This window comes from Varroa jacobsoni, unplaced genomic scaffold, assembly GCF_002532875.2.
Source record: "Varroa jacobsoni isolate VJ856 unplaced genomic scaffold, vjacob_1.0 contig00647, whole genome shotgun sequence".
NCBI classification, from domain to species: domain Eukaryota; kingdom Metazoa; phylum Arthropoda; class Arachnida; order Mesostigmata; family Varroidae; genus Varroa; species Varroa jacobsoni.
In genome coordinates, this window is record NW_019214506.1 from 34,026 (window position 1) to 56,615 (window position 22,590).

General features: G+C 39.8%; 1 protein-coding gene across 3 annotated transcripts; it reads left to right on the top strand.

The window, feature by feature from the left end:
* The first annotated feature begins 10,437 nt into the window (after positions 1–10,437).
* LOC111271468 (uncharacterized) lies at positions 10,438–21,665 on the top strand. Of its 3 annotated transcripts, none has more exons than XM_022852276.1 (6): positions 10,438–10,790; positions 17,310–17,440; positions 18,314–18,375; positions 19,786–19,846; positions 20,592–21,143; positions 21,399–21,665. In XM_022852276.1, exons 1-6 carry the CDS (start codon positions 10,727–10,729, stop codon positions 21,585–21,587), a joined length of 1,059 nt encoding a protein of 352 aa, XP_022708011.1. In that variant the 5' UTR covers positions 10,438–10,726; the 3' UTR covers positions 21,588–21,665. The 3 variants fall into 3 exon arrangements, 2 of the variants coding, with proteins under 2 accessions (XP_022708011.1, XP_022708010.1); XM_022852275.2 differs by lacking the exon at positions 10,438–10,790 and adding an exon at positions 16,012–16,141; XR_015315342.1 differs by lacking the exons at positions 17,310–17,440; positions 18,314–18,375; positions 19,786–19,846; positions 20,592–21,143; positions 21,399–21,665 and adding an exon at positions 12,147–12,263.
* Positions 21,666–22,590: the final 925 nt, after the last annotated feature.

The window sequence follows — 22,590 nt, forward strand, 5'->3', positions numbered from 1 at the left end:
GGTTATTTAGTTGGTGAAATTAAGTATAACTATGAGCACCGCATAGTTTTCCATCTGTGTTGGTCCTCACCGTGTGCTTTTGTAAAAAAAAAAAATAGTTAATTAGTACACAAATGAAGGACTTCCATCCAAATTGTTTAAAGTCTATTTTGATTTTTTTTCTTTAGCCACACTGTTAGCGGTACGTTTATTGACAATCTTCAGGAAGTGCGAAATAACTGCGACAAATTTACTAAGTTTAACACATTTATAACCTCACATGAGAGCCGGTGCACGCGGCTATTAGTGTAAGTGAAATCAGGAAGGACATAGATCTTGTTGCATTAAGGGAGTCTACCATTTCTGCTATGATAAATATCGAGGTGATCTCATAAGATATTTTCTAATATCGACTAGTTTTGGCTTTTCTTTAACCATTACCGTATCCTCTAATTGGGCTTATTAGTAATAAATTCTATAATTTTTTATAATAAATTTGAGAACGATATTATGAAAAATATGGAGATATTTAAAGCTAAGAATATAGTCAGCATTAAGTACTAGTAAAAAATCAGCTTCAGTGCAGCCAATGCAAACACAGCGTCAGAAACCCATAAGTAAGTAATCTATAAGTTTCGTTCGCTTAACTTGTTACAATGTTTTCAGAGTTATAATCGTATTGGGTTAATAATTTAATGCAGAGCTTCAGAAACATCCTTATAATTTTCACGCCATGGGAGCTAGTTAGCTATCTACAAAAATACCTCGTATGAAAGATATGTTTTTATCGTATATATATATATATACAAAAAGTTCTAGAAGTTATAAGTATATATAAACAATTTACGCGTGCGGCGTTGGATTCAGCAAGGAACATTCTATAACCAATTGCTCTAGGTTGCCAAATGAAATTATATCATTTGGAGTCGTTTCACAACAGTTTGCCTTTATTTTTTCCAACGGGATGTCCTCGTCCTGTGGCCCACAACCCACCTTATACACCCTACATTTCTTCAGACCAATCAACGTACGTTTCTCTTTTAGCTGTCGTGAACAGGTATCATTGGTTCCATGTGAGTCGATGCTAATCCGAACTCAGGGCCCAGTTAACGTGATTCAACGTTCCCCTGCACTGACGTTATTGACGAAAAATAGGGTGAGCGGATTTAAACAACTTAGATACCGATCCCGGAAAGCAGCTGGGTTTCGTTCGGCCAAACGGAAGGTTGGCAGCTTTATTGCCATTTAATGCTATTCAACCTAATGCCAAGTAACGTTCGGCATCGCACTTATGTACGCATTTTTAAATTCAAGCCCAGTTCTTTTTTAGCCCAAGAAAGACATTGTATCAGTTGAAGAAAAGTAATGTCCACGTCTCTAATTTCTAACAACAAGCAGAGTAAACCCAAATTCTCAATTGATTTATAAGATACTAGATGCAATGTTCTTTCACTACTGCGGCCAACTATGCCGTAGCATTCTGAGTTAGCTTGGGTCGATCGTTAGAAACCGCAAAGGCGGTAGGCCGACAATCTACAACGAGTATGGCTATTTCAGCAAAAGAAAATACCTGCGTCCGAAGGACCACTGAAACGATTTGGTCTGCGTCTGGAAAAACCTGTTTCGTGGTTTCTCATTGAAATAGTCATAGATAAAATATTCTACATATCATCGCATCACATATACAAAATATTCTACAATCACGAAGTCGTACCGCAATCGCTTTCCTGGCTATCCTCGCCTCGCGGTCTCATTTTGGCCTGGTCTCATTAAAGGTTGCCAATGGCTTCATTCAACGGTCCTGCTGTTAGTAGGCCATTCACATAGCTCGTACTACCCATCGTTCTATCACTATCATCAGGTTGAACCGTAGAATCTAGCTTCTCCTAGCGTTTACTTCTATATATATATATATATATATATCATCTCATTTAAATCATGCATATATGCATGACGTCTTAACTGTTCATTGTTGCATACCTGCATTCGTGATCTATCTGCGTCGCATACAATATGATCATTATGTGGCATACTGATTCAAGATAATATGAGCTCGTGTGGGGTAACAAATTTAATCTAAAGCGGAAGACTCGTTATTATTTCATGACTAAGTTATTACAACTTTACGCCCACAGTTAGTATGACTTGTTGCGAAAGGGAAAGCTTGGCCTTATTCGACTTGCGACGATATTCCGACCAAGCGAAAATCTAAATCCTGCCTGCATTAGCTAGCGCATTAAACAAGCTGAGCACAGTTGGGTTCCATTCAGGCATCGGGTGTTGACACTCGTTGCCCAAATACCTAATGGTCGGAGCGCCGGGTCGTCACAACATTGTCATTGGGCCAAGTGAGGAAGGCAACGCTGATCGGCACCTCACAGACGTAACTGCTGCGCGTGAATTGTTAATCGTGTACGACGAACTTTTTCGAACGAATGACGATAAGTACTAGCATTTCATGACATATATATGAGGTAACGGCACTATTTTTTATTTGCAATACCACCTAATATTCATATATTTCTAGCTTCATTTCATAGAGGCAAGGTATATGATTATTTACGCGAAGGAATATATAGCGACGTTCGTCAGAATAGTAGAGCATAGATGAACAGCTGCTCACCATTGATGGGTGACCTGTAGTATAGTAGTAAAATGATCGAAAATGACCCATGAGTAGATACCAGGTCGAGGAGACTTAATTGGGCGGGATGGTTGAAAAGGAGCTTATATTTGTTCTAGTCGCTATGATTGACGGAAAAATTTGCATATTTTTATGTAAGAGGCCTGTCTGGCCTTTGGTAACACTAGCATATAATGATATCACTAATAGGTTTCCCATTATTTCCTTTAATACGCCGCAAGGCAAGCTGTGTGCGAGCTTTGTTTGAGGAGAGAAACACATCTACAGACGTACATTATTTATCTTTTTGATTTCAAATCAAAATCCACTTTGTGTGAGAACTCTTTATCATACTGCTGTCACTTAATGAGATTTATACATATTTTGCTTGTTGTGGAGCTATCTTTTTAACCGATAATGTTTTTCAGCCTCGTTTCAACTCCATCCTAGCACAGTCTGATCGATCAAAATGTCCAATATGCTCGAAATTTCGTCGCTTCCACATCGTCTGGATTGGATCATGCGTACACATTGGCGATTGGTGCTTACCGATGCAAAAAGCGCCTCCTGTTATTTCGAAGCTTGTCGCCAGTTCTCTGCTCCTCCCAGGCTAGAGACCCTGCGTTCGCAGCAGCAAAGGAGGAACATGGCTACGTCGCTGAATCCGATCAGGCGAAGCTCCCACCGGCCATTGTTACACAAGCTACACACCCAAGCGTCGTTTCTTCAACACTACATCGCAGGATGACCCAACCGTTAAGGTGCTAGCAGAAGACGACTACAGGTAAAACAACGATTCTGCAATGAAACCACCAGCTGTCATAACCCATAGCCGAAACGTCGTCGAAGAGAGCAGCAAGTTAGGGGCGCTTCAGGGCCAGCCACATCAGTCACACAGACACGTTCACAACTTGTTTACGAAGGCCTGTCAATGAGGCTAATGGATAAAGCAATGAGTTTCAGCTCGTCACTAGAAACGACACCAATAAAATCGCAAAAGGAAATGAAGTTTTTAGGTCTTATTGTCACAGTTTAAAAATTGCCTAGGCAAATGATCACCTTGACGTCAACCGACGGACCCGCCGGCGCCATAGCCCTCAATAGAAGGCTACCCCCTCGACGACTCACTGCTATGCAATCAACCTTAGCTGTTACTGTTTGCGATTGTCAACAAATTGACACACTAAAAAGGGACACTTTGCGGGAAGCGCCGTTTCAATCTGTTAGAAACTTGAACTAACTTTTAGACTTAGCTAGTTTAACTTTATTGACCTTCTTTTGTTAGACACATTTACGAGAGAATTTTTCCGGAGTTATCTACTAGATATGATTTGGTCGGAAACAAATAAGCAGCGCCCGTAAGACAAGAACGACTCGTTCATATACTTTGATACACTGCAGCTTTACTGAATCATATCTCAACTCGTCCTATGCTTTTTTCCGTTTAATCAGGTGCACTTATCTTTCGAAAAATGGTACCAGCCATAATTACCTATTCGGAGGTAATTGGTTTGTTCGTTTTCGATGCTTCGATATACACTGATACCTCAGAATAGCTAGATTCTCGTTCTCTTAATTTAGAAACGTTTGGGCGAACATCGACGACTTCAGTAGTCAAACATTTCAAACATAGAAGCCATATCTTGAAGTTTCGATGTATTGAAGTTTTTTTATGACATCACAGTAATTATCATATTAACATCGGTTCGGACATCGCATGGCGTGAAATAAAACACATACTGAAGCTGCCATTCACTAGCAGCCTTGACTTAGGTGTACGCAAAGGTTGCCGATAGTTGTTATTATATAATGCATTATTTTGGCGACATACGTACTAGTTACGACGTCACGTAAACTGGGCTAACGTAAAACTTGTTCGACTGACAAACTATTGTTTGTCAGGATCTCAACAATATGTGAGATACATATCCTTAAAGGATATGTATTTTACATATTCTTGAAACAATTTGTTTTCAACGTACTGACACTTTTTACTATTACGTTCTTGACCATAACAGACAAGAACATGTCAGTTCGACGTTTCTATACAATGGCTTTCCATTATTTTATTGGTTGTGATTTTATTTTGCTTTCTATTTATTTAGTTTATTATTTCGTACCGAATATCTATTCGATACGGAGTAAATATAGCTTTAAAAAAATAACAAGTAGCTAAAGCGAGCATTCTACTAAATGGGGCGAAATTACCGTTTTACGCAAATCGGTGTCACTGCTCTCATTGAATTTATTTAAAGCATTTGAGATTCTATTTGATGGACATATCTAATGGAAGTCTGTGCGATACTTCACGAATTCGTATCGCTGCTTTAACAAATAAATAGGACTTATACAATGATAGCTTCCGAACGTAGTGTGTATCATATTAAGCGATCATTTATTGAGATCGACTGTTGAAACCATGGTGCAGGCCATGACGACTAGCGATGCAGAGTATCGATACTCTTCATGAAACACGTGTCCATCCGAATAAGGAACATCTTTATTAAAATTTTGAACAAAATTCTAAACAAACACGTCAAATCGTCGGTTGGTTGTTTGTAAGTAATGCTGTCGAAGTTACAGCTGTGTGTTATCTAAGTTGTGAAAGTAGTCCACGTTTGCGATACGGTAAAAGGCAGATACACCTGCCAATTTGATAGTTTTATGGTATAATAAACTTGAAAATGGTCCTCGGTTTCTACAGTGTATGACGACGAACGCATGACATCTTTTTTCGCCTGCCGTTTTATATTCTAGCTATTATATAAAACAATCAGACGGACAGAGCTACTGGCAGGAAGCGTTACGTTGGCACACCGTACGACTTTAATCTGTCTATCTGAGCTCAATCAAAGCGTCATACAACTACTGTGCGAGAGCTAAGGAAACGTCCGGTTGTCCAAGGATTTTACGGACCAATTGTCAGACCACGGAGCGAAATTCTATGACCGACAATAAGCTTATAGGTGATTACAAGCCTGGCTTCCATTAAACTGGAATAGTAGCTGGAAATTAGTAGACGTTAAAGGTGTCGCGCGGGTAAAATACGTACCTAAATGAAAATCCAGCCACCAACACAATGGGTCACTTTCGACGAGATTCTGGCTGTAAAGATCTCTGCCCATAGCTACAACCTATTATTATTATATAACTATGTAACGTATATATATATAGGCCGATTCGGAAGAATGGATCTTCGTGCAGCTTTAGAGGCTACTTCTATACCATTGTCCCTAATTTCGTCTATTTCTCCCTCCCATGGTTAGTTCCGATAGGCTTTTTAAAAAGACGTAGTTCCTACAAGTAAACTAGTAACTAAATGTCTTTTTTCGGTGACTGTCACCGCGCGCTGAAGCATCATACGCACTACATAAACGAAAATTGCCAAATATGCTGATGGACAATTAGGTTGTCTGAATTCAAATGGCTGTATCCTGACGATCGTCTAATGGGTAACCGATCTGGTTGTGGAGCCACATCGTGGTCTGGGTATAAACGCAGAGTTCGTTTCGTCCTGGCAGCCAAGCGTCTGATGAAACTCCTAACGGTGGTGCCGGACGTAGACTCAAGGCAACGTTGTTGCAATGGTGGTGGTGACATTGGATCAGGCCAGCAGTGTGGGCGTCCGACGGGTCATTCGCCTGTACCGTGTTCTGATCTTGGCATTACCGGTCGAAGCGATCACTTAATAAGATGGCACCGTGGTATATTCGATTTCAAAAAATTCGTATTCAATATGTGAAAGCAAAACGACTTGTGGCATATTGAACCAATTATCTCTAAACGTGCATAATATTAATAATGAGTATATTTGATCATTCGCTAAATATGTAAATAACCATAGATTACGTACAATCCTTATTGCATCACAGAGGCACGTCTTTTTCGTGCGATATGCATAGAAATGATTATTGATTTTGTGGGCCGCTCCGGGTTGAAAGGGCAAAACGCAGCAACAAATAAATGCAGCCATCTAATGTGTTACCATAACAACAAGTATCAACTATTGTAACTAAAGTCGATGTTTACTCTTAGTTATACTGTGTACTAAACCACGGCACCGTCTGATCAATTTGAGCGTTCTCTTTAATATCTTCCGGCACTTTTGGCGTCCGCAGCAGAGGCAATTCTGTCAAAGGAGCCAAACGCTCAGCGACGTACAACTATTTTTTTCGTCTCGTTAAGCTTCACTAGTATAAATTTACTGTGCCGTCACTGACGTCAAACTGCCAGTACGCAATAGCGATAGAGTTTCCACGTCTACTATCGCTTGATGGGAACGGAGCCTTTCGGGTTTAGCACTACACATTTTCGAATGGAAACGAAATGCTTTTTACATTCTAATAGCCGGCTACTGAAATTCAATTAGAATACAGAGGTGACAGTCAGTAAATTATTTAGCTCGCTGGCGTCGTTCCGAACGATGGCCGTCAAATTTCCGTCACGCTGCGATGCCTAGCTCGCATGTTCGATATTTAATATATTGTTATGCGATTCGCGTAACATTGCCGAAAGTAACAACTTGACGACTGGCCAACCGTTTGGCTTGTCTAGTCTATCCAAAACTAACTGATTGACTCGCTTGATGATTGGGAGTCCATGCGCTGGCAGCAGGAAGCGGCAAAGGCTTACCGTGACAAGGATGTTGAGGATGGTGATGACCGCAAGAAGACGAAAACTACAGCGGCATCAACGGCGGCGGCGGAGGCGGCAGCAGTAGCAGTAGCAGTATCATCATCGTTACGTTAAGGCGTCCCGCGGATGCTTGTGTGCCTCACATGCTAAAATAACGCAACCCCCCTGACCCCTGATCTTCTTCGGCGGGAGGAGCGGAACCAGCAGCAACAGCTGAACCGCGGCAGGGCCAATTGTTGCAGCTGGCGGAGAAAGTCCACTACACAGCCGATCACCGTACCGCTGCCGTACCAGGCCCTGCCGTAGCTCGCGTTAACGGCGAGCCTGGTAAGAGCCATAACCAAGGGCAATAGCACCTCAACTCCACGAATGAATAGACACATGCATTGTGAATGTATGTGCATATAGATATGTCAAGATCGTATAGCGATGTGTCTACTCGTTCAGTTGGCATTGATCGTTGCTAGCTGGCATCTGTCTGGAGTCGTTTTTTCCGCTGTCTATCAACTTCCCGTAAATGGTGCTGCTCTAACCGGTCGAGTGCTTTCGCTCACTCCCTTCGAATGATGTCGTATCCCTCCAGTTGGTTTAACGTGCAACGCTGGCAAAAGGCGGACATCATCCTGTACAGTTATTAACACGGACGGGGTTACGTGGATGGATACACGCATATCGCAAGTATAGCGCACGCAGGCGCTCACGCACAAACATTCATAACAAACAGCCAACTAGAAATAAATCAATCGAACGATTTCATATTGCCGTAGTACAGGCGGTAGCAACGGTAGTTTGTAATGGCGGCAATAGAAACAGTAGCAGTTAGACGGCGGTAATGGCGACTCACCGTGAACAGGTAACGGTAGCAGCTGGCAATAATTATCATAGTTCCTACCACTACAGTCATCATTATCATTACTCAAGCAACGACAAGGATGACTGACGAAGTCCACTGACGACGACACAGGTGGCGCTGCCGATGAACTTCGCCGACGATCCAACGGTCGTCGTCGCCATTTTATCTATCATTGCTGATCGCGGATGCTCCGATCAGTCAATGAATAGCCGTCTTTAGGTGCGTCATTATGACTGCTGCTGCTGATGGCGCTCGTGGCGTCGCGGTAGTAGCTTCATCATTCTTCATCGTAAAAAAAATAAAGCTATCGCTACAAACAACGGCGAAGAAGTGAATTACGTTGACCGGTTTGGTAATAACAACACTAGCTAAAATGAAGACTAGTGTAATAATGAAAGCATTATTATATAACAACTAAAGTACAAGCAGTGTAAACAAGCTAGGGCTAGAGTTAGATGTAAGTGAAAATGGTGCCCGTTTCAAATTGCTAAAAAATTCTACTTAAACAAGACAGACAAAGCAGGTAACGACTGTTCCCGTCGATTGGCTAGCTATACAACCGTTGAGCTAGAACGAATGCGCAGGGTATCGATAACTGCAACAATACTCTAAGTTTTCAAATATTGTATGTACATATTGTAATGTAATTGCTTCCCCCCAGCTCCTTTCGCAGACACCCCAATGGTTATTCATTGCTCCTTTTTACCATCGCTATTTATACGGTTTCCATTAACTAATTCTAATTGATCCGAATGGGCCTCATCGAGCGGTTTGTAACGCCCTTCTCGTTGCGGATCTCCACTTTTTAAGTTCCCGCTGCACACGCTACCAACGCATAGTTCCAATCTCGTAATCACTGCCCACGTTCGGACGCCAGCACGATTGGTCCATACGAAATGTCAATGCATCCACCCACTTTTTGACAGAAATGAAACGTCCAAGATTGCAAATGATCAATCATCTCGATCTTTATTTATATCACACTAATGATTAGCTGAACGGCCATATGGAACAATCGTTTGCTACAGCCATTGTATAGTTTCCTGTTCGACTACACCTGCCTTCCTGTAATGATAACAGTTTCGTTCAGCATTGATAAATATAACTGTCAATATGATATCTAATCGTTTACTATCACCGATCACTGCTCAGCCCTACGTCTGTGATATAGCACTCCATTTGCAAGGATAAACTTGACGCAGGTTGATTGCAGCTGGATGTAGATGGCGTGAAGCTATTTAGATTCAATTTAAGTGGTTTTACGCAATTCCGAGTTAAAGGAGCGCATGGGTCGATTGAATTCAGTATACCAGTCTGACGTTTATAGCCCAATTAATTTTGGGGCAAGCGAAGCAGTCCTGCTCGAAGCTTTTCCTAATTCAACTTTTTCATGTTTTACGTCCGGGCTTATACGGCATCTTGGTTTGCCACCATTACGCCATGATCTTAACATTCACTTACAGCGAACGACTATATCTGCAGCCAAGCGTTAGATCTACATATGCCGTTGTTGCATAAAATGAAGCCGTTTCTTAGTTCGATAATCCCAGGGGCGCGTGTTGAAGGTATGAAAATTTGCTACTTGTCAAAACGAATATTTCTGTCCATAGCATGTTGTTTTTTTGTCCTTTATTAGGCTCATTACGCTATACGATACAGAAGCTCGTGGAGGTACTTCTGCGTGCCAATTCGGTTGGTCGCAGCCATAGATAAATAGAGTCATATTGCTATAATCGATAAGAAGTTAATGCGACGCTTCTGCTTCACTCGTTTTTATTTAACGTTCTTTTTTTGTGGTTCTTGAAGCTTTTTGTAGACTTCAATATGAAGTCTATGAGCATTGATTTCGCAGTATATGCGGCTGATAGTGGCGTCACGACATATTCGGTTGAATTGCTGAGTTCTGTTTTTCATAGATTTAATCTGCAAGGACCCCACGTTTTTCGAAACCGGCATCGGCGCTGTGACTATCAATAAATGTTTTCTAAGTAACTCTTTTGTTGCACCTAAACCTAATCAGTTCTTATTAAAATTATGTAGCAATCACTAGACTTTTGCGTTGTATGGCGCTTGCAATGGTATATATAGCCATAGCTAAAGCGATAGAAGAACAGATAATATCTTTCTCGCAGTCGGTGAGTCGATATTTACATGAATACAATTACCGGACTAAGCGATTCCCCCATACATAGACAATCTCAGTTGGTTCTCCCGTTTACTGTCGCCTATCGAGATATCTGTTCGCCGATCCTCGCCACGCTGGAGGGCTCTAATTAGCCAAGTCGGTGATCGCAGTGACGGCTTCTATGAATTTCTAGTATATTTACAGAGGACTGCGACGGTGAGTATCTTTTTGTATGTGAGCGTCAACAAAGGGGGTTACTTGAACAGTGTACGTCATACTCGACAAAGACACTATTGATCCACACACGAGCGAGTGCTTTATTTATATGGTCATTAGACCGTGTGCTCTGCGGACGGTTTATGTGTTGCAAAGTACGTGAAAATGAATCCATATGATGAGTTCGACCCGAACCGATAAAAACGGACAAACATGTAATTAACAGCCTTAACCAAACATTTGAATCAATAATGTTATTCTTAAGTACTTGTTATCTATCACACTGTTCTCCACTATGATGCGCTTCTTCCTTACTCGGGCCTGTCATATTCACTTGAAAGGTCATAGTCACAGAAAAGGTAAGGTTCATGCATCAGTTTTCCCCAAGTGTGTAGCACTGAAAAAATATCTTTTCTTGTCATTCAAAACTTCTTGTCAAACATTGTCTCACAAACAGGTACACCGCTGTGACTCGCTGAAAGTTTCCAGCACCGGCCAAAGTAGACAAACCATGTACATACAATAGATGTTACATGTGGTGAGCCATTATTCGGTGTATGACACGGTATATTTATTGATTATACCTTAATTATAACTGTCCATAGAAGTTGCGTATGTACATTCAGCGGTCGTTAGCTTAACTTGCTGTCAATATATTACAACTTCTGTTCCTCATCGTAATAGATAACGATAATAAAGTACAACACAATTTTTTGTTTGTCAGAAGCATATGACCAAATCTAAATAATGATATTGACTCATACTGATATCTATATATATATATATATATCAATACCACCGTTGCTAACCTCTAACAACAACGACCTTACAAAGTTTTTTGTTTATATGAACTAAGATTGTTTGCCCCTGTTGTAAGAAAGAGCATGCGACCTATGAATGCAAGGCCATTTACACGAGTTGCTACTTCGCGTCTCAGAGCTGATGATCTATTTAGCTGTCTGGTTTCCTTTGGCTTTCCGAGTATTCCTGTGACGCATAGCACACGCAGCCTTCTTGAACGAAAGCTGTTTTTAATCTCTGGAGCGGCAGGCGATAACGTTCGTCCTCCTATCGTACAGGCAGAAAGTCAGCCAATAAACCTTGGTAGGGTGGCTTCCATTGTGAACCTAACACTTTTACTAGTTTTTAGCCACGGCCTAGTACGTTTGCGTATGCGAGAATTTATTCTGCGATAGATCCACCGATAATTCAGCACCAATGCTTCTAGAAATCGTCATGAACATGTCGCCGTCATCTCACCGAATAGTATGTAATTCTGTCATTGCCTCCCTCATACCTTCTTAAAAAACAACTGAGTGAACCCTGTATAAAGAGGAATCATTAAAACTTTGAAATCCGGTCGTCAGACTTAGAATTTTCAACAACGTAAATGAGCTTTTTTTACATATAAAGCGTAAAGCTTCAATAGGTCAAACTTACTTAGCCAAAGACGGAAGGTGTTCTGGCTGTTTTCGGTACTGTTCAAATTTGTAGGCCACGCATGTGCACCCCCCCCCCCTGTACAGGACGAAACGCTGCGCTAATTAAGAATGTGTATTATCGGCATTCCTATAAATACAATCTACAATGATAACTAATTTGAATAATGACATTTTCATTCTATCTAGCAACAAAATGTCTATACTATAATAGCGTGCACTGAATAGAAGAACGTTTGTTACCGACTGATAACAAAAGTGTTACTTACTTACCAGGATCCATGGAACGGCTCCAGCTACGTTCGCCAGCCGGTGATATGACGCAAGCCGCCGTCTAATACATACAAAGGAAATTTATAAATAATAAAGTTTGGCCAAGGGCAAAAACGGTAACATTTACCAATTTTCTGTCTGCAAATATAATTTTCCGACGCTTGATATTACATCTTCGTTTGCTTTACTTTGACTTCTTCTAACGCAAACATAATCGCTTGCTGCACCAATCTATATATAGCAATGAAAAAATGTAGGAATATCCATTTTTTTGTTGAAATTGTCGATAAACCTTGCTCTATATAATATATTTCGAATCAAAAAATGTTTACTATACTTGTGTGCACGATTTTTTTTCTAAATTAAGATGTCTTTATCTTTTGTTTTTTTTTCTTAAACATTACTCATGGATTTCGAGATTCTGTCAACTGTTCAAATAATATTGAAAGGTTACTATGGAAACCTATCAAATTGTATATAGAAGGTAGAGCTAGTGTTTTTGGAGAGAGAGATCTTTTTGCTAGTAACCATGAAAATAAAGGTACCCTTTATCGAAAATGGGTCTATTTCACACTCAGTAACCAAAATTTAAACGGTTGTCCAAGCTTTGTTATTTCAATATACAATGAGCGTTCGCATCAAGCCAAAAAAATTGACTATCCATCTGAAATATATTAAGAATGAAAGCGCGGTTTGCACGCTGACTTAGGCCATTGTGTGAGTGACCTAGGTAATGAATAGGTAAATGATGTGAGTGGAAATTCATATTTGTGTAATTTTTTTACCCAATCATTTCTTTCTTTTGGTTTATCACCAGCTGCTATCACACGTCTATTAGAACGATAAGGATTTCAGTTATTGATTCAGCTAAGGTCGGCGTTTATGATATGTAGGAAAATGAGTATCTGAGATAGGCCTAAACGGATTATGAGATCAAAAGCAATAAAGCGGCGATTATGAAAACATAACGCCCAAGACTCTATCAAAAGTATCATACAATTAACCTTTCAGTATTTGTATAGGGATGTGGGACCTGGTAGTAAAGAGAATTAGGTTTACAACTGCAGCGTCGTCTGTTTCAATTCTAAATATACTTTTTTGTTTAAATGGGAAGCTTATATGTTCATAATAGTAAAGTAACGATGTAAATCTATTTTGGCCCATCCTCTGTATCACTGTTTCATATATGTATAATAGGTAGACTAAATAATCCTTCTTGAATCCGAACGAATTAGAGAGTGCTTAAATTTTCTGGACCAGGCCGAAACCTCTCAGCGCGCCAGCCTGGGGAGCTATGTAATTGTGGGAATATATAATGGCTAAGAAGAGCGATAATCTTTGTGGCGGCCCAATGTGAATGCACAGTCAACTGATAACAATAACTAGATAGATAGATTAAACCGAATAGAGCTTTTGCTGAGGATTGAATCTGGGGCCTGTTAAGTTGGTACTGTGGATTTTCTGAATTAAGTCCAATTTACTGAATGCTCGTAAATAAATCCGTGTGGCGCCAGCGTCAGTCGTTTGGGAACGTAGAAGCAGTGTCTACTTACCATACAACACATTGTGTGGGGTGACAAATACAGATATGGGGAAAAACGCGGGCTGCTCCATGATCACATGTGTCACCGGCTTGTCATTCTTGACATAAACCTTCTGACGTCCAAACAAATGGTACTTTACGCACGCTATTAGCAGAAATTACGCCTTTTTTCGAACTGATAGCTCGCAATGTTGATTTCTATTAGACACACGCACGCATCATAAACATGGTTGCCTCCAGTCTGCGATTAGCTCCTTCAAAATAAGCAGGTCTGTCAGCTATCACTGGGGGCATCCTACTAACTAAAAATAGCCATAGTCAAACTGCATGTTTTTTTTTCATTGACTAACATAGACATCCTTTACATACATGTCGTACCCAAGGAGCACGTTTACACTGCTTATGCAAGATTCAAAATGAACTAAAGCATTGGGTTCGGAAACCCTAAAGTACGGGGTATAAATAGTTGTGTTCTTCCTTGCCATGTATCTCCAAGTGTGGCCAAATTAAGATGGCTAGACACTCATATGCGTCTATCAATCAGTAGCTACCTAACAAAGGCAACATACTGCAAATGACGACTTTCTCTTATTCATTCCCCTAAGTTAATATAATAAAACGCTTTGTTCTTCTTTCACTTTTTAAAAGTTCTCCTCAACCAAAAATATAACAGTACTGTTTAAATCGTTGCTTCTTTTTTTTTTGAAACTTCTCTGTACCAACAGCAGCATATACCCGATCGGAAGTACATTTGGCTTAAGCAGTTTTTATACGTGGAATGTTACTAGTAATTACTGCAAGTATTGAGGATATCACGTCCTTACTGGCTCATTTATTATTACTACTGCTGGATACTTAAATGCCCCCTGGCAATATCTCAAGATTCAATCATAGTATCTTAGACTTACCTATTCATCTGTCCTGAATGTGCCTTTGCGAGTTCCTATCTTTCTGTTTTATAATATATATACTATAATGTTTTTTTGTAACTGATAATGTCGAGTCTGTTAAATGTGATATTATGGAGGTTATAGGTGAGGAGTACTACCATAGTACTTTACTTAATTAGCCAATCAGTGGAGCACGATTTTATTTTCATATACGGCAGTATATGAACTTTGTTTTTGCTTATAGTTTGTTTTGAGTAATCGTGCCTCATACCTCACAGTGTATAGAAAACTCAACTGGTTTGTTATATTGTTTTCCGATTTCAAAACGAGATCAACAGTGGGTTGAAAAGTTCACAAAGATTGGTTATAAAGACGAAATAGATCCGTGTAAGCTTACATTCTTTGTAAGGTGGATCAGATGGACTAGTACATGTTGTAGCTGGATCTTTAATTTATCCACAGCAGGCTCCTTATTTTAGTGTGCGATATCTCTAAGTGAAAAAAGTTCATTTTAATCAAATAACTAAGATATTAACTTCGGTTTTGAAGTTCAATCAAGTGGCTCAAAGGCTTATGGGATTATGTTGACGAATACATCGAAAAATTAAGCAAGGGTGGAGATTAGGTTTATTTCATTTGCCCTCAACTTAAAAAAAAAAGTAGATTTACTTATCCAGTTCTCTGACGATGGTATAAAACGTTGTCCATGCAGGTATATTTCATTATTCGCAGTTTACGCAGAAATGTAAGCAATTCGATACTCGTCGTTGGGTCAAATACACCTTATGCAGAAAAAATAACAGGCGGTCGATTTTTTATTTAATCAAGCAGGTCGAAAATAAAAAAATAGTTCATTAAGACTCAAATAAACCAAAAACCCATACAATTCAAGGATCGAACGAATGCTAACTCTACAATGGGACCCAAGAGTCAAACGTCCACGAACACTCGCTTCATTTAGAGGCAGATATATTTGCGTTTCAAACAGCCGCCAAATCCCTTGTTACGGTGCCATAATGATAGGAAATTCTGCATTCAACTCCTCCTGTAGGTCCAACACCTTCGATTCTTTCAAGGTCTTATAGCGTCTAGCAACGACGCCGACTGCCAATTTTGAGTGGTCACAAAAGTTTCTGCATTACTCGTTATGCTTACGGAATCGAGCCACTCTTACGGTTTTTACTTACAGACCTGGTAAGGACTTTACATTACATACTCGGCTGTGCTGAACAGAAATGTAAGAAGTATTATCCAATTGACATATCTATATATCTAGAGAATCAAACCGCGTTACAATTTTCTCATTCATAGATTACTTCAATTCATCCATTCGTCGACTGAATGCATTATAATACGGCAATAAATTCAAGTGAGATTGAATTTATATGTTTTAAAGACTATTTCCCATGTTGTTTATAATTTGAGTCTATCTAGTATAAATTCGTTCATTTGTATATGGCTGTTCGACATTTCTGAGTATATTCTATAAGAGATGTGGCTGCTCAAATTAGTTTATGCTTTTTTCTTCGGCGTCTTCTTTTCAACACTCACCCATAAAAAATGCGGTACGTTCTTCTCTGTGGCGAAGGAGCCCGACTTTGCAAATCTTCTTTTTATTTGCTTTATTCACTTCTGTTTAGCTATATAGTAATAATAAATCTCCAAAGAGCTACTGGTGCTGAGAAACAGTACGAAGTTGTCATATTTCGCTTAGTGCTTTTTCAAAGCGGCTGCAAGGCATGACCGTACAAACCTCGGTTTCCTGATGCCTATGCTCGCCTCCCCTCTACTGGTTGCGAGGGGTACAATTTGCCGTACTTTGTTTACCATGCAGAAATTGAATTTTCTTGCAAACGCTGAACTCGAACGTGGGAATCATCTAAGGCAGGCAGGACAAGCAATTCTGGCCAGACATGCTCAGGTTGGCTGTGCAGCGATCGAACCATATCATTACTAAAGTACTCTTAACAAGGAAATATACACGATGCAATGATCAAACGTAAATTCGCTTAGCGAAGCACTGCGACCCACTATCGTTGCTGTACGTGCCTTCAAACAGACGTTGCTAGTTGTAACTTTGTATCTCATTAAACAACTCCATACTCACTTTTTCCTGTATATACACTTATCATTGCTTATCCATTTTTTTTTCATTTTTTAATATATCTCTGTAAAGGTCGGATTCATATAAGCGTCCACGATAGTTGGCATAGTAACATCTGAGTTTGTCATTTCCAGAGGACCCAGTATAATTTTTAGGGTCAAGGTTGACTTCCTTAGTTTTTTCTAAGGGCAAAAAAGGATGGAAGGGAAAACTAATATCGTACTTAAAACACAATTTGCCAGGATTAATCGCTAGAACAGTATTTTAGTTTGCCCTTCGTTCCGTTTTGTGAAGAAGCCTAGTTATGCACTCTTCAAAGCCTTGAAGTAAAAAAGGTGTACAGGTGTACACGGATTGCGGGCTATGGCATTATTGCAGATACCACTGCTGCATCAGAGAGAGGTTCATCCGATTAGCTGTTTTTGCATGCTTTACTCATCTTAGTCTCTCAAACATACTATAGGAACGAATTGTTGCGCTGAGAAAGCCATTAGTGACAAAAGACAAGGAGCGAATTTTACCGTTGCAGGCTAAGGTGACTATATATCATATAATAATAGACTGAAAATTAAAGAAATATAAACGTGTGCGATTTCATTATATGTTATACGTTGCCTTGGCAATTACAGGGGTGAACAAACACGTTAGAATTGACAAGCTAAAGAACACGCATAAGATGCAGTTCGGCAAAGCTGCGGTAGCGGCAGTCGACGTGACATTTCTCAAAGAGATGCCTGCTGGTACAAAGTTGTCAATTACCGTAAGCTTTCTTTTGATGCATTAAACGCTTATTATACAACATACCGTTTCTACTTTCAATACGTACTAAGGCATAAAATTGTATCCTGTATATTTTGCTTGTACCGCAATCTTAAGGCTTACGTTTTTCGTAAAATGAGGAAGGACTTAGCCCAGGTTCCGTGTAAGGTTACTCAGAATTTTCAACATTAGTGATTAAAACCTGAACTCCTCATAGTAATAGTGGCTGCCCCTCATCGTAATGTATTATAGAGAAAATTTTGCCTAGAGAAAAGAAGCCTAGGCTAAACTTTTCCCTATGCACAAAAGACGTGAGCCTTAAGATTGCGATACAACTCAAATTGCTTTGTCGAGTCCTTGTCTTAAGGAAAAGTAATGAGCCATTTTTCCCTTCTTGCCTTTTAATTTTGTAACTGCGAATCGCCACTACATTTGAAAGGTACACACATTAAGCAGTTAGAGCATCGTCCGTAGTCTTTCTGTAAAGGCCTGTTTTAATAAACTAGGCTACTTAGCGGTATAATGAAATAAGCTTCCGCCACGGCTTCGAACAAGGAAGAAATAAGTTGAACCAACAAAAAAAAGCCAATGGCTAAAGCTTATTGATCTACAATTGAACGATACTACTATGGCTATTTCATCGCAGTTGCTTTCAGATACTGCCTAAGACGAACATAGGTCTATGATGTCCCACCTTGACGACCATATAGTCAAGTAGTTCGATGAAATAGAGAGCAAGAACGAAATAATAATAGTTAGTACAGTCGACTGAATGTTAAAATAAATAAATGTTGCATTTTTTTCAGTAACCGATTGCCCGAACCTTACGCCTATAGCTACCTTCGATTAAAATAGTGTTGAACTATGTTTTTAGATACACAAATACGTATTGGGCCTATATATTCCGCTTCCATGCATGCGTGGTAAAGGCTCCTGGTGAGTAGCTCGTTTAATAGACTCGTTTGTTTCTTTTTCACTATTTCCTGGACTGTTTTTTTGTTTTTATACTGAGTAATGTTTTTAGTGGAAACGATCTTTTGACAGGACATTTTACGGCAGGGGAGCTCACAATGAATTGTGCGATTAAGGCCGATCACAAAGTGATATGTCTTTTCACCTTACTATCCTGAAGCTCTATTAAATAATTTCTTAGGACTTCTATGGCCTTCCTTCCTTTATCATTCGAGCAACAAACTGATTCTACAGTAAGCAAAGAAGCCCACCGCAGAGGCAAAAGTGTCCTGAAGAGTGTTCATGGATGGATGGCTCTATTGAATGCCTTATTTTTTCGCCATTCAATATTCACCTGTTGCTTGAGTGATTTAGACAGACTATAGAAGTTACTTTTAGAAAATTTTTGATATTTTCGACCATATCTGGAAGAGAACGATATCACCCTTTATTAGATAATTCATTTGGCTGCTCATCGCTGGCAACAGATAAATGCCCCGGTGAAAGGAGAAGGCATTTACAAATTCTTTGCCGGATTTCTATCTCCTAATTAAGATTGCCTAAGCCGTGGTACATGGGTAACTTCACTAAATCGATTAAGCAAGCGGAGAGCGTGAGAGAATTTCGTCCACTGTCTGTTTGTGCCATCCCATAGCGGTCTAGGATCTTGTTTGTAAACTTCTCTATTCAGTCTGACAAGCCAGGTCGTTTAGCGGTCTGCATTCAGTTATGCACTGTTATTTACATTAGTGCTATTCTAGAGTGGTGTTTTTAGGTCTCACCACATCTTCGAGCTATTGATGTGGTTGGACCAAAACTTTATATAATAGAGCCATAATATATATATATATAAATATAATAGAATAATTTGCTCTATGCAGCGATTCGAGGCAAGTCCGGACCTCTAGGACCAGGTTCAGCAAACATTGTCGGATACTCGGAATTTCTCTTCAATTTCACGCACTGTTTCAGCTGCGTTTTTTAGTAAAAGAATTGAGAAGATAGTATAGGATGCTCAATTGTTATGTGTGAAGATTTGAATAGATATCTGAATCCAACTAAATTGTAAACAACCCAGAAAACGCAAGATAGTTTGTAGAAGGAGTGTGCTAAGTTCTAAAGCGAGCGGGTAACTAAAATGTCTAAGTATAAACGGAATTAGCTAAAATTACTTCCGCAATAGCTAGTCGATATATCTGTCAGCTAATACTATTTCTACATGGTTTAGATTCTTGTAATTTTATTGATTAAAGGGATGCAAATCATGGAAGATGTATCGACTTGAAACGTGGGTTCCGTTTTTTTACTGTATAAACACCATAACATTTTTGTGAGCCCACTTTATTAAACATACATATATATGATTTAACATATCGTGATGTGATTACGTTTCAGTAAATATGATCTCTGTGAATTTCTGACCAGCAAAGACGATATGTGCACGCTTTGGGTTCAGGTATTTGGGCATTTTGAGCTTTATCCTTCTTTATGCAATTATTTTATTTTAGTTTTGTTCAAGTTAAAGCATATACCGATTTACTATGGCACTTGGTTACATTTGCGAAAATAAAGTATCTTTGTTTCTCATTACTTGGATGACCCCATTTCCCGTCTAGAGCGAGTTGGAAACTCCTCTTATCCAACGCAGTGTTCACAGGTACCCGTTGATCATCTACGGACAATAGCTATCCGTGGTGGGTACAATTACGTGTTCACAGTAGTAAAAATTCTGCTTCTGGTATAGTGGCCCGTTCTGTGTAACAACTATTTCTGCTGGATAATGTTTTTTTTTAATTTAATAGTTTAATAAATTTCGACTATTATGGTTTCATTACATTTTGTAGATATTCAAAAGTTAATTGCACCCGTAACAAACAGATTTTGCTCAAGAAAGGATAACCCAGAATAGAATGAGAATAATTATGGAAACGCCACTGCCAGTTTTAATTTCGCTTTATTTTTTTGCCATACATTTTTTTACATACACATTTCAAAAATCATCCTTTGTATAAGGTAAACTAAAGAAGCCAGAGGTCAATCACATAACGATATCAAAAAAGAATTACGAGGGTGCAGTACCTTTTGCGTGTCCTGTGCCCATAAACACGCACGCAGTCGCCTTACGTCATTTCATTTAATATCGTTTTCTCCGTGAATATCCTTAGACGGTACTGTAACATGTTTACATTTATATAATATAGAGGAAACGTGTTCTCCGCGCGCTGATGAAACCACGAGGTCGGACAGCCCCGAAATTTAGGCAAGCCCTAAAACACCGGACAACCCATAAAAGTGGGAATGGTTACGGCCTTCAATCAACGCGAGCACGTCTAACTGCTTATAGCCCACTGACTACCGCAACGGCTCGCAACACTTTCATGACAGCCCCTATGAGTCCCACGATTTTCACTAGTCGCGCCTCAGCGGAAGTTTTTAACCACAGTCACGCGTCAAGTCAAACACCAGCCTTGGACGATACGCCCACTTCAAGACTAATGGCTTCCCCAAGCAGCACGGCTGCCACAAAGATCGCACGGAGGCACGATTCATCTAGAAATAGTCGAAATTCTTTAAACTTCAGCTCGAATTTAAAAACCACCATTGCATCGAGTGGTATCGAAAAACCTACGTATCCAAGAATAGCCACCGAATCCAACGATATTGAAAATTTCACGGATCAAAAAACATCCATCGCATCGAGCGGTGCTGAGAGCTCAAAAAAACACGTTACGAAACACGTTATCGCACCTCGGGTTAGTTTCTGACGTAAAATTAATGAAATAAATTACTTCGTATGTAGACCAGTATATGAAGGTCTGCATCTGATGCTATTGTACAAGCATGATATTGAAAAGTATTGCCACATGTATGGCTAAACCTGTGTTGAATTGTGAAGATGTACCATTTCACCAGTCTAATCTAAGTTTAAAACACGTTGTTATGGATTAAATCTTCAATAGAAGGTGATTTGAAATTAACACTAACTTGTGTCAACCTTGATTGTTTAGGGTAAATGCAGCTGCCCTATCCGCAGCGGCTTAAGGCTTAAGAGCAAAATGGTCCACGTACTGCAACTGCCTGAACTTCGATGGATTCCAAAATTTATTAAAAATGGTGGATACACCATACGGGCTGAGCTAATTGATCGCCAAGGAAATTCTCTACACTGCAGTAACATGAGAGTTTGGATTGGTTGAATACACCCCGTTAGGAAGCCTGGACGTACGTACGACCCCCAAAGTAGTCATATCCTAAATAAATGCTTCAAATTAAAATAGGGATGTTCTTTTTTCGTAGATGTCAGATGTATTACTCAATGGTATTTAGTTATCATCATTATTGTTTTTGCTATTGATATTATTATTATAGCACCATTTTTTTTATTTGACACTTTCGACTCCCACAATAGAGTACGTGTTATAGGACTTATGGACTTGAGCACAGAAAAGCCTACTTAGGGTCCGTTGGACCGGCAGGCGCATCCAGGTAGCCACAGACCTCTCACTCGGTTAGCGTTTCTTGCTCATGAACGGCGTTAGTTAAACATCCTTGAAAAAGTTGATCGAGCGTCGTTCTACACATGGAAGAAGCAATTCAAGTCTGGCCTGTCCTACTCTCGGTTCATCTGCTAGAAGGGATGGGAGAAAGTAGCCAGTAAACGGAACTCTCTCATGAACTGTACTACGTTTGTGGGTGTCCGCCGTAAGTGTCGGCTTGCAAATAATAGACGTCCTCGGTTCTGACCTCATAGACACTAGACCCTCTAACGGTCACTTCTAACTACAGTACCGCAATTTCCGGCTTGAACTACATTTGCTCCTAAAGGAACCTTGTCTACAAGGTAGTACCATATAATAGAGGAGTTCGGACGCCAACTGAAGGCCGACGTAATGCGATTAATGACAGGTCAGCTAGCAGCTTGAAACATGCACCCTTTTGATTTATGCTTGGGTTTAGTAAGTCTGCACTGGGGGATGCTTAAATGGACTCGCAAGCTAGAAATCCTTATTTAGATGATATGTGCTGTAGAACACTGTCAAATAGCATTACATCAAGTTCACTTTGTGCTCTTTAAACTGAAGTCAACTGAGGCTTGGGGCAAGGATGTTCTTGGCAGGAATGAGAGAAGGATTTTCATCATGATAATATTTTACGCGCTGCTGTTTACAAGATTTTAGTTTTTATAATACTCGAGCAATA